The following is a 13,460-nucleotide window of genomic DNA, read 5'->3' on the forward strand; positions in this document are numbered from 1 at the left end:
TCAACACTTTTATTCAACATAGTATGGAAGACCTAGCCACAGCAAGTAAGTTAAGCAATAAGTTGTTTTAAAACTCACAAATTCCAATTGCCATAAAGCTATAACACCTAAAGCATTTTGGAAGCAAATTCTCACTCTGCCCAACTAGCCAGACACTATAAACAATAACTAAAACATATCTTAATATCAAACAGTCTCTCAAAAACTGAAAGACATAAAAAGATGAAAGACCATTCCATGCTCTTGGATCGGAAGAATAAACATTGTTAAAATGTCTATACTGCCTAGAGCAATCTATACTTTTAATGCCATTCCAATCAAAATTCCACTGGTATTCTTCAAAGAGCTGGAGCAAATAATCCAAAAATTTGTATGGAACCAGAAGAGACCCCGAATCGCTAAGGCAATGTTGAAAAACAAAAATAAAACTCGGGGCATCACATTACCTGATTTCAAGCTTTACTGCAAAGCTGTGATCACCAAGACAGCATGGTACGGGCATAAAAACAGACACATAGACCAGTGGAACAGAGTAGAGAGCCCAGATATGGACTCTCAACTCTATGGTCAAATAATCTTAAACAAAGCAGGAAAAAATATACAGTGGAAAAAAGACAGTCTCTTCAATAAATGGTGCTCGGAAAACTGGGTAGGTATATGTAGAAGAATGAAACTCAACCATTCTCTTACACCGTACACAAAGATAAACTCAAAATGGATAAAAGACTTCAAGTGAGACAGGAATCCATCAGAATCCTAGAGGAGAACATAGGCAGTAATCTCTTCGATATCAGCCACAGCAACTTCTTTCAAGATATGTCTCCAAAGGCAAAGGAAACAAAAGCCAAAATAAACTTGTGGGACTTCATCAAAATCAAAAGCTTCTGCACAGCAAAGGAAACAGTCAAGAAAACAAAGAGGCAACCCACGGAATGGGAGAAGATATTTGCGAATGATAGTACAGACAAAAGATTGATATCCAGGATCTATAAAGAACTCCTCAAACTCAACACACACAAAACAGATAATCATATCAAAAAATGGGCAGAAGATATGAACAGACACTTCTCCAATGAAGACATACAAATGGCTATCAGACACATGAAAAAATGTTCATCATCACTAGCCATCAGGGAGATCCAAATTAAAACCACATTGAGATGTCACCTTAGACCAGTTAGAATGGCCAAATTAGCAAGACAGGAAACAACATGTGTTGGAGGGAATGTGGAGAAAGGGGAACCCTCTTACACTGTTGGTGGGAATGCAAGTTGGTCTAGCCTCTTTGGAGAACAGGGTGGAGATTCCTCAAGAAATTAAAAATAGAACTTCCTTATGACCCTGCAATTGCACTACTGGGTATTTACCCCAAAGATACAGATGTAGTGAAAAGAAGGGCCCTCTGTACCCCAATGTTTATAGCAGCAATGGCCACGGTCGCCAAACTGTTGAAAGAACCAAGATGCCCTTCAACGGACGAATGGATAAGGAAGATGTGGTCCATATACACTATGGAGTATTACGCCTCCATCAGAAAGGATGAATACCCAACTTTTGTAGCAACATGGACAGGACTGGAAGAGATTATGCTGAGTGAAATAAGTCAAGCAGAGAGAGTCAATTATCAAATGGTTTCACTTATTTGTGGAGCATAACAAATAGCATGGAGGACATGGGGAGTTAGGAGAAGGCAGTTGGGGGAAATTGGAAGGGGAGGTGAACAATGAGAGACTATGGACTCTGAAAAACAATCTGAAGTGTTTGAAGAGGTGGGGGGGTGGGAGGTTGGGGGAACCAGGTGGTGGGTATTAGAGAGAGCACGGACTGCATGGAGCACTGGGTGTGGTACAAAAACAATGAATACTGTTAAGCTGAAAATAAAAAAAAATAATAAATATGAAAAAAAACTGAAAGGAAATCTATTCTAAAAAGAAAAGGCATTGTTAGAATTTTAGGATCATTCTTATATATATTTCCTAGATTACCTTAATATAATTTTTACAGAATCCTTAAAAAATAAAAACAAATGAATACATATATTCAAATATATATATATATATATATACATATATACATATATACATATATTCAAATACATATATTTGTATTCAAATGAATATATGTATTCATTTGTTTTTATTTTATACACATATATATTTTTAAAATAAACATATATATGTTTTCTTTATAAACATATATATATATATGTTTTTCTCACCTTCATGACAAGAATTTCAGATTCAGGAAGTGGATACAGTATATTCCTGTCCCTTTCTGTATCTCCAAGACATTCTGGAGCAAAGAAGAGACCACTCCCTGGCGCTAAGCCTGGGTTCACAGTAGTTTACAATAAGACAGTAACTGAGGTCATGTAAGCCCAAAAGGTGGGAGAGAAATATGTTGTGGTGTCACCAGACATACTTTTTTTAAGTACCCTTCACCCTTCTGATGTCCCTTAAGCTATGACAAACAGGATGAAAAGTCTTCTTTAGAGCTGTCCTCTAAGCTGCAGAGAGAAGGTGGCCATAAAGTACAAGGCCAAGGGGAGAGTGATCCATCTTTCTAATCTGTCCTCAAATCTTTTCACACTTAAAACAAAGAATAAGGATTACACACTTTCTCTTGGCCTGGAAAAAATGACACTGGCTCCTCAGCACACCGAAAATCAAATACAAATTCCAACGCAAATGAAAAATGAACCCCAGCTGCAATAACCCTTTGGCCTTCTGGTTATTCATTGATATCTTTTACTGACTATGCTGATTTTTCATTAAAAAAAGAGAGAAAATGTTTTGTGGACTAGTTGAAAAAATTTTCACATCAAATAGTTTTGGTCAATTACACAAGAGTAAATTCTAATAAATAGTAAATATGTGAATTCTAGTACTATTGGTTACATTTCAGGTTTACTTAAGTAAAAGTATATATAATTACTTACCTCCAAACCATTGATTTTTGTCATGAACTCTGTGAAGTCTATATCGAATTCTGTCCTTCTTGGATCCAGGATGTCATACTGTTTTTTCTTAACCCCTTGATATATGTTTTTGAATTTTATTGACATAATATCTATTCCCTCTATTGTGGAATTATTCAGGGCTGAATATGTTTGCACAATAGTTATCATTTCTGTAATCTTAAAAAGAGAAGTGTCATTTTAGAAATGGGATGTTAGCATCTTTCCCTAGGATAAACTCTTAACGAATTATTGATTTAAAAAGCAAACCAAGGGCTACCTGGCTGGTTCAGTTAGTGGAGCATGTGGCTCTTGATCTTGGGGTTTTGAGTTCAAGCCCCATGCTGGGTGTGGAGATTACTTTAAAATAAAATCTTTGCTCCTGGTGCAAATAATATATTATACGTTAATTTAAGAAATAATTTTTAAAAAATCCTTAGGGGGCTCCTGGATGGAACAGTCAGTTGAGCATCTGACTCTTGGTTTCGGCTCAGTCATGATCTCAGGGAGGTGAGATGGAGCCCAGTGCATGGCTTTGTGCTCAGGGTGGAGTCTACTTGGGTTTCTCTCTCCCTCTCCCTCTGCCACTCCCCTCTCCGTGTTCTCTCTCAAAATAATAAATCTTTTTGAAAAATCTTTAAAATAAATAATACAAAGAAAAAATTAAAAACAAACAATAAACAGCCCCTACTATCATTTAGCTAAAACCAGCTAGAGGAGATAAAATGGAAGACAAATCTCTGTCACCAATCATTACTATTCTTAGGCTACTTCTAACATATCCAGAGAGAGTTTGCTAGATTTCTCAGATTTTGAACACTTTGTCCCTCAAGAGGGGAAAGAAAAGAATTCGAGTAAAAGCTCTTACAGATGTCTTGAATAGCTTCATCCTTTTGCTCTGGAGAATTTTCTGAAAATCATTTCCCTGAGCCACTAGATTCAAAAGCTTCAGTGTTCTTTTTGGCCCTCACCACAGATCTGATATGTAAGACTACCATGAGTTCACATGTGTTTTCCCTTTTACCTGCATCCAGGCAACCAAAGGCCCAAGAAGACTGCAGATAACTGCAGTCCCTTCTGACCCCTAAGGGCCTTGGGAAACCCTGGAAATGAACTTTCCTGCACGAATGGCTGCCTCTCGCTCAATGTACCACCACCACCAACCTCACACACCAAAAATAAAAGTCCTTCATGTCTATAGGCCACTCAGTTCCTGAATCTTCATCAGTGATTCCCCACTTTGATTCCTGGTTTGGAGAACAACACTCAAAACTCCTCAGGGCAGGCCCATGGGTCCAATGGCCAAACAGAAAATAAACCTGTTTTCAGGGGATTCCTCCAAATACTACATACCATGAAGACAACACTACAGATTGCAACTAGCCCACACAATTCACATAAACTTCCTGTGCACACCAACCCAGACAACCATTTCCAGAGCAACCTTCACTCTTCCACCACTACTTCTGTACATTTCTAAACACCACTGTCATCCTAGAAGCCAGCCCAACCCTGGAGAAAATACGAACTGCCTACAATTTGTAGCACGTTGCACATACTGTATGTAAAGATAAGAAATACTTGGGTTTCCTACCAACACATATAGTCCACTCCCTTAAAAAAACAAAAACAAACTGCAGAACTGAAACTACCCACGTGCTCTGTTCTTCTAACCTGCCAAGATTCTGGCCATTATCCCTTCCCCTGACACCTGGCCCCAACACCCAGACGCTGGGATGGAACTCCTGTCACTGACACATCCTCCATTTTGTCCATGGACAGATGAGGAGTCATCAGGGGGCAGAGACAGCAGTCTACCCCATACTTGGCCTTTTGAACTCAGCCAGGGCTTCTCCCACTTCCAACACCACGTAGCAACAATGTGAAACCCAGTCAAGGGTGATCAACCTCAACCACGTTCCTGCTTGTTTGTCCTCATCTTGGCTTTTTCATCAGCTCTCTTTATGTGCTTTTGACCCCTCCATATTGACAACAGACTTGTAATCCCTCTTCTGCTCACCAGTCTTGGCACCCTTTCCAGTTCTCAACTTGTTATGATTGTCTCATCTCGACGTCACCCTACCCCACCTACAAGGCTCCAGTCCCTTAAATCTCCCCCCACCAATACAAGTTTCCCATCCCTTCTCTCCCACAAACATTTGGGGTGAGAAGAAAACAAAACTAAAGACAGGGCTCTGGGAAACACCAATCTTCACCAAAATTTATACGGCAGGAAGAGGAAAAAGAAGCAAAGTACATCCTTCAATTCTGGCTCATTAGGACAGACTAACACTTAATGTACTATCAGGCCTCCACCTACCAAGAGAAGGTGCACTTCAGGCAAACTAGTGACACACTAGAAACTTCCTCACTTATTCTTAAACATTTCTGCCTAACTCTGAGGTCTTATCTCTCCAACCCCAACCTCAGTGCTGTCTGTCCTGTGACTTTGCCATGTGTTCATTCTGACATCTCATCTTTCCCTAGAAGGCTCTGACTTAACTTGACCTTCTGACCCTCCTCTTCTACTAGTTCAGAGTTTACAGAAGTAGCCCAACAGTGGTCCCTTTTGTGGCCCACTCATCAGGGGAAGCCCATCCAGGCAGCTTAGTAACCACCTCTGGGAGATGATGGAAAACCTGGCCACACTTCAGGGTACATTTTATAGCCCCATCTTTGAAAATCTGGAGGCCAGTATTCCCAGTTACACATGGGAGTGATGTCTATCAACTAAGGGATTCTTAAAACAGGGGAATTGGGATGACCTAGTAATCAGAATACACCTTAGGTGAGGTCTCTGGGTGTTTCTGCATTAGCTCTGGCTGCTGAGCCCTTGACATGAAGCTGTGTCCTTAAGATTAGTGGCAAGGCTTCTCCAGAGGTAGAGTCAGGTAAGTGGCTAGTGCAGCTGGCTATTACCACCCACTCCCTCTAGCATCACGAATATTCAGGCTACTACATGAATACATGCCCACTATGCCCAGCATTCAAACTGCCACCAAAGATCTTTACTGTTAATGGGCTAAACATTAAGATCCAACCCTGAAACTCTACCAAGCATAAAATTACACCCAAGTTATCAAGGGGACTAGTCCCTGGAAAAAGTTAGAGTAACCAGGATCTACCCCAAGTTTTACACTACAGGGCACTCAGAAACATTAAACATCTTTATGGAACAGGGTCTGAGCAATAGGGTCTCCATTCCGATATCCTTCTAATTGGACATTTGTCCCCAAGAAATCTCTATTGTTCACAAAACAACTCCATACAACAGTTTCCTACATAAGGTACAAAAGCACAAGCAACAGAAAGAATTCATAAATTGGACTTTATCAAAATTAAAAAGCTATTGTGCTTTAAAGGACACCATCAAGAAAGTAAAAAGATAACTCACAGAGTGGATAAAAATATAATATCTGATAAGGGACTCATACCCAGAATATATAAAGAATTCTTACAACTCAGCAATTAAAAACTCAAATAACAAATTAAAAATGTGCAAAAGATGTGATTATCATTTCTCCAGAGAAGAATTATGAATGGACTATAAGCAAATTAAAAGATGTTCAACATCATTAGTCATCAACAAAATGCAAATCGAAACCACAGTGAGATAGATGTTACTTCACACCCTCTAGCTTATATAAATTCAAAAAGGTAGACAATAATAAATGTTGACAAGGATGTAGGGAAACAAAAACCCTCATACATTTCTGGTAGAAATGTAAAATGATACAGCTATTTTGAGAAAATGGTTTGGCTATTACTCAAAAAGTAATAGGGCCCAGAAATTCCAATCCTATGTATACTCAAGAGAAACAATGGCATGTGTCCACTCAAGAACATGTATGCACATGTTCATGGCAGCATTATTCATACTAGCCAAAAAGTGGAAACAACCCAGATGTCCATCAGCTAATGAGGTGATAAATAAAATGCAGCATCCGGGGGCACCTGGGTGGCTCAGGGGTTTAAAGCCTCTGCCTTCCGCTCAGGTCATGATCCCAGGGTCCTGGGATCAAGTTCCGCATCAGGCTCTCTGCTCAGCAGGGAGCCTGCTTCCTCCTCTTTCTCTCTCTGCCTGCCTCTCTGCCTACTTGTAATCTCTGTCTGTCAAATAAATAAATAAAATCTTTAAAAAAAATGCGGCATCCATACACTGTCATATGATTCAGCACTAAAAAGTAATGCTACAACATGGATGAATCTTAAAAACATGACACCAAGTGAAAGAAGCCACTCACAAAGACCACATATTATAAGATTCTATTTATATAAAATGTTCTGAATAGGCAAGTCTATAGAAAGAGAAAGTAAATGAGTGTCTACTTAGGGGTGAGTAGAGGGGAGAATAGACTGTGATAGGTAGATGGGGTTTCTTTTAGGGAAAACAAAAATGTTCTAAAATTAGACTAAGCAATGGTTACACAACCCTGTGAATATATTAGAAAATATGGGCTTGTACATTTTGAATTGGTGAATTGTATGGTATGTGAATTATATCTCAATAAAGCTGTTAAAAAAAAAAAACAAACTAAACAGCTCCACACAAGTATGTATGGAGGACCCCACTCAATGACTTGGTTCTCTTCACCACCCACACTTTCCTATCCTGGCCAGATCAGGAGGTTACAAACAAAAACCAGGCTTCCAGACATGTCTAGGAGAGGCCCTTCAACCTATATGATGCCCTCACCAATTTCCAACAAATGGTGGACAGAATCCTAGATACTACCAAGACCTAGGGAGTCGGCCAACTCCTGGGAGAGCAGAAGGGGTGGTGCCTATATGCTATCTTTATATCCTTTTCAAAAGCTGACTCCAAGAAGCCTCTGGTATGGGCTTCCCAACATCCCCTCAGCTAGAGCTGATACATGAATCAAAGGTGAAGTGTCTGACCTCTGCCTGACCCACAAAAGCTCCCCCACAGTGTTTACGTATCCACCATTTTTACCGGCCTAGAAAGAGAAGGTATCTACACATCCAGATACTAGACTCCTACTGGGTTCTGCCAGGCGCTGTGGGCATTTCACCACACACTTCTCCTCAACCTAATACAATCATTAGACACAGAATCTTCTAAGGTCAAGTTCCATAGGTAGAGGTAGAATTGAGGTCTTCAGAGCAGGGAAGTCTACAATAGCTTCGCAGTCATCAGGACTGAAAAATAAGTTAGACCAAAATGTAGTGAACTGTAAGTAATAGGAGATGATTCATATCCACAATGAGACAAAAAAATCCAGGTCAGTAATTCTCAGTGGGGCCACATAGAGTACGAAATAAGCAGAGCGGGGCGGGGGTGTGGGTACAGTGACTACATAATTTTTTACCTTCTCCAGCCTTTTGCAGAAAGCTTCAAATTTTCCAAATATATACATTTCTGAAACCTCAAAAGATTTTTCCCCTGAGGATTCTAAAATCTGTTTCCTTGTTTTATGAAACGATGTCTGATATTCCTTGAATAGAAAAATGCAATCCTATGAGAAAATTAAAAGGAGAAAACAGGTGATGAGACTTTTTTCAGGAGTCAGTAATTCAAGAATCTGTCCTCACACAGGACTGATCACACCAGCCCCTCAACAGGAGCTGTTGCTGTTAACATGAAAATTCAAGTTTTCTGCCTACATACTGAAAAGTCCGGGAACGTGAATGTTGTTTCTCTTAATTTACATATTTTCATCGTCTTCATTTTCACTATTTCCCTTCTCCCCTATCCTTACCAGAGTATGCCATACATTTTTTGTACATTTTCATGGCTAATTAGAACTCCTGGGAAGTCAGAAATTCTCTCTCAATTCTATTTATTATTACTCATCCATCACTTAGTATCTGTCTTTTCTTCAGCATTCTTTACATACGGGTAAACATTAAGACTCTGTGATACTAATTTATCTAACCACTGTTTCTCCACGAGGCTATCCTAGAGTCTTTGGTGAAACCAGAGTATTTGACTCTAGCTATCTCACTGGCCAGGCTGGTGAATCTGTTAGAAATATAGAAGAGGACATGGTCCCTCGGGTCCAGTAGGAATTCTCTGTCATGTCAAGTTAACATTTCCTTAAAAAAAAATAAAAAATAATAATAATAATAATAATAATAATAATAATAATGTTAAACTTTTCCAAAGCCACCAACTGCCAGTCAAGTCTTTATCACAACGCCATCTCTCTGATTCTGACTCTTCCATCTCTCTCCTTGCAAATAAGGACTCTTGCAGTTACATTGGGCCCACTTGGATAACCCAAGATAATCACCCCATCCCAAAGTCAGCTGATTAGCAACACCAATTCCATCTAAAATCGTATTCCCCACCATCTTGCCATTTAACATAACATAGTCATGTGTTCTGAGGATTAAACATGGATATTTTGGGGAGCCATTTTTGGCCTAGCACAGGCACTAAGTCAGAATTTCTGTGAGTGAGACTCAGGAATCTGTATTTTTAACAAGTTCCTGGGTGATTCCTATAAACATCAAGATTTGTCAATAAATGGTCTCATACCTACTTCTAACTATGACACATTTCCCTCTTCTAAGTCTCCAAAACAATGTAATTATTCCATTCAAGGTCACAGATTTATTTTTTACTCACTTAACAAGAGTTTATCAGTGCCCACCAAGCGTTAGGAACTCCTTGAGATGTTAGGAATACAGATAAGACTCCTAAACCTCATGGAATATACCACCTAAGACCAATTACTTTATATTACTTTCTCTTCACCACTCAATCTCTTCATGTTGGACAAATAAGGTGAAGGATTTGCATAGGCATTTCCCTAAAGAAGATACACAAATGGCCGATAAGCACATGAAAAGATAATCATAACTAGCTATTAGAGAAAAATGCAAATCAAAACCACAATGAGATACCATTTCACACCCAATCAGGATGGTTATTATCAACAAAATGGAAAATAACAAACACTGGCAAGGATGGGAGAAAGTGGAACCCTCCTGCATTGCTGATGGCAATGTGAAATGGTACAGTCACTGCGGAAGAGTTTGGTGGCTCCTCAAAAAATTAAACATCAAATTACCATATGGCCAGCAGTTCTAGGTATATACCTAGTTCCAGTTCTAGGTATATATCCAAAGGAATTGGAAGCAAAAACTCAAACAGATAATTGCACAGCAATGTTCATAGGAGAAATACTCACAACAGATAAATGGTGGTAATAATCCAGATGTCTACCAACAGATGAATGGATTTACAATGGTGGTATATCTCATACAATGGAACATTACTTAGCCATAAAAGGAATAAGATTCTGACAGATGCTATGACAACATGCCTCAACTTAAGTGAAAGAAGCCAGACACCAAAGGACAAATACTGTAAGATTCCACTTAAAGGAGGTACCTAGGATAGGCAAATTTATAGAAACAGAAAATAGAACATAGGCTACCAGGGGCTGTGGGGAGGAGAGGTTGGGGAGTTACTGTTTAGTGGGTACAGAGTTTCAGTTTGGGATGATGTGAAAGTTCTGGAAATGGATAGTCATCATGGATGCACAATATTGGGGATGTACTCAATTCCACTGAACCATACACTTGGAAATGGTTCAAAATGGTAAATTTTATGTTAAGTGTGTTTTGCCACCATTTTAAAATTCCGATTGTAAAAAAAGAAAACAATTTTAAAATCTTCCTACAAAGAAAATGTCAAGCCCAGGTGACTTAATAGATGAGTTCTATCAGCCTTTTGTTGTTGTTGTTGTTGTTGTTGTTGTTGTTGGAGAACATTTTCAGTTTTATTTTTGAAAGCACACATGACAGAGATTATCACTAAGTCATGTCATGGCTCTACTTGCACTCGTCACTTGTTTTGAGCACCTTTCATTGCTTTTACGGTTTCAACAAGTGCCTTATATTATTTTAGGTAGTCTTTTTCCATCTGCAAGGCACTGCTTCTGCTATTTTTCCCCCATTTTTCAGGTGTATTTATTGGAATGGTTTTCAAAGCTTGTTGCAAAGCTTCTGTTCCTCTGTTGTCCAAGAGGTGAAATGTGTGCAGACTTTCAAATTGTTCCAAAGGTGGTGTACTGTCAGCTTGAGGCCTGACTCTCTGTAGTGAGCCATTTTTTGATGCAGGTCATGACTCTGAAGACTCTTTTTTTGCCAACTCCATAAAAAGAATTTGTTTTCATGTAGTCAGCAACAGCTTCCTGTGATACTGTGATTTATAAGAGATATATATATCTGGCCATTCCAAAGACCAAAATACATTTATCATATATATTTGGTCTTTATCCATGGTTCTTGGCTCATAGCTCCCCAACACCTTGCAATTTCCTAAATTATAAGAACAATGAAAGTATCTTTTGTTATAAGATTCAGTCTCTTGTCCTCAGTTCTTGAAACTGTTTTCTGAGACATAAAGATGAAATGGATATCTGGTCATTCATAACAAGCCCCTTTCTACCACAACTGGGTTCACATTTTGAAGTACCTATGGGTGGGGGCCGGTTGCCAGGGGAACTAACCAGAGCCAATCAGGTTCTGAAGGTTGGATCAATCACCAATGGCCAAGGAGTTGGTCAATCATGCCTATGTAATGTAATGAAACCGCCATAAAAACTCAGAAAGAAGAGGTTTGGAGAACTTTTGGGTTGGTGAATACATGGAGATCTGGGGAGACTGGTGCACTCAGAGCATGCAAGTTCTGTCCCCTTTCCCCATGTACTTACCTCTTCCATCTGCCTGTTGCTGAGTTACATTCTTGTGTATTAAACCAGTATTCTAGTAAGTAAGATACTTCTCTGAGTTCTGTGAACCACTCAAGCAAATTACTAGAACTCAAGGTCTGGGGTGTCATAGGAACTTCCAATCTATAGCCAGTCAGTCAAAAGCATGTGTGACAACCTGGACTTACGACTGGCATCAGAAACCCTACTCTTGTGGATCAAAATTGAGTTAAACTATAGGACACTCAGCTGTGTCTAAGAATTACTTGCTGGTATGGGGAACAGCCCCCTACACATACACACACACACACTAGAACTGAGTCCACAACCCTTACTTCTCCATCTTGAATTTGTTCCAGCAAGGAAATTCACAGCTTTGATTAGTAATTGCAAGTCAATTCTCTTCTGACCACTTTTTACTGCCATTTCTACCTTTCAGCAGTTGATGTCTCCTCATTCTTAGATGCTTGTCACATACAAGCCTCAGCTTCCTCTCTCCTTTTTTTAAGTGGCTCATTTGTTTCTTCTATCTGTTTTACCAGAGCTTCCACTCCTACTTCTTTTGCAGATCCTGATACATTTCATTTAAGTACCTAAGTCTGCTAGTTGGAACCCATCTGAAAAGTTTTCCACTTCTCCCTTCCTTCCAGCCTGTCCCGTCTCATTCTTGGAAAAGTGATTCCAGGTCTCCAAAGAATCTTGAAGTTTTCACCTTTCCCTTTTAATAGCTTTTTTCCCCCTGGGTATCTTTTCCTTCCTTGCCAATAATGCCTATAGTCTGACCTCCACTCCTTTCTCCAGCAACCCAAGCAGCTTCAGATTCAGCTCATCATTATTTTTCTTTAGCTTCGGGCTCCTTCTGTTTTCCTTCTGTGCCCATTTCTTCTCTGTTTCTTTCTTGGCTTTTTCTTCTTAGAATGTGTTTATCCTTGTATCACAGCTACATGCATGATCAATTAATGTTCTCATTCAATTCAGTTTTTTTTTCTTGGTACCCCCTTGTTCTGTCCTATTTTTTAATCCATCTTCTGCCATCATGACATCCTGCTTCTTCATTTAAATATGAAGATTCTCTCTAGGAGTAAAAAATACACCAGGAGGAATAAAATGTCTATTTCTTCAAATGGTGACTTCATATCACCAAGTTTAGAAATCTTTTTATTATTTAGCGATCTAGAATTCCTTTCAAGCCCTAGGGAAAACACTCTGAAGAAACTGTCCTTTGTTTTACTTTTAGAAGGAACAGACATGGAACGTAAGCTCCATTTCTTAGATTCTCTTATTTTCACTGGATCAAACATTTCATAAGCTTTTGTTATGCCAGTGGTTATGAAATAGCCGTGATCTACCTTTATTGGGTCACCGGCTTCTTTCAGGGATGTTTTAATACCACTGCTTTATGAGCAGTTTTGGTCTGTCTCTGTGTAACTCTGTGTCTTGAATGGCTAAGTCCAAGAACCACATAATGAGCCTGGTTCTTCCAGTCTTTGGGATCAAGCATTTTCAGCCATAAAGGTGAAATGGGTGTCTAATGATGTAGGCAGCCTGGGTTTGAGGATGGAGAGGGGGCCCCACAGGACTAGCCAAAAGGGTTCTTGGGTTCATGCAGGATGGAAATCAGACGTGAGCCAGCAGAAGGCGAGAGCAAGAGTTTATTGACAATGTGTCGTGAGCAAATACAGACAGACCCTCAGGGAGACCTGGAAAGGAAAGGAGCCTGAGTCATCTTTGCTTGGGGTCTGGAGTTTTTACTGGCAATCGTAGTCCGGTGCCCATGTCCTCCTAGGCATCCAGGAACTGGGCAGAACAGGACAGGGTCC

General features: G+C 39.6%; 1 protein-coding gene and 1 pseudogene across 5 annotated transcripts in view; both read right to left on the reverse strand.

Moving 5' to 3' along the window:
• Positions 1-13,460, reverse strand: part of DNAH8 (dynein axonemal heavy chain 8) — a 352,138-nt gene that overhangs the window by 277,730 nt on the left and 60,948 nt on the right. For all 5 annotated transcript variants that reach the window (XM_047734783.1, XM_047734782.1, XM_047734781.1 and 2 more), the window contains 2 exons: positions 8,287-8,433; positions 2,939-3,136 (listed from right to left, as the gene is read on the reverse strand). In XM_047734783.1, coding sequence (XP_047590739.1) covers positions 2,939-3,136; positions 8,287-8,433 — 345 coding nt within the window. The remainder of the gene's footprint in view (positions 1-2,938; positions 3,137-8,286; positions 8,434-13,460) is intronic.
• Positions 11,797-12,651, reverse strand: LOC125103029 (dnaJ homolog subfamily C member 2-like; annotated as a pseudogene).

Source organism: Lutra lutra, chromosome 6 (assembly GCF_902655055.1).
Source record: "Lutra lutra chromosome 6, mLutLut1.2, whole genome shotgun sequence".
In the NCBI taxonomy this organism is placed as follows: Eukaryota; Metazoa; Chordata; class Mammalia; order Carnivora; family Mustelidae; genus Lutra; species Lutra lutra.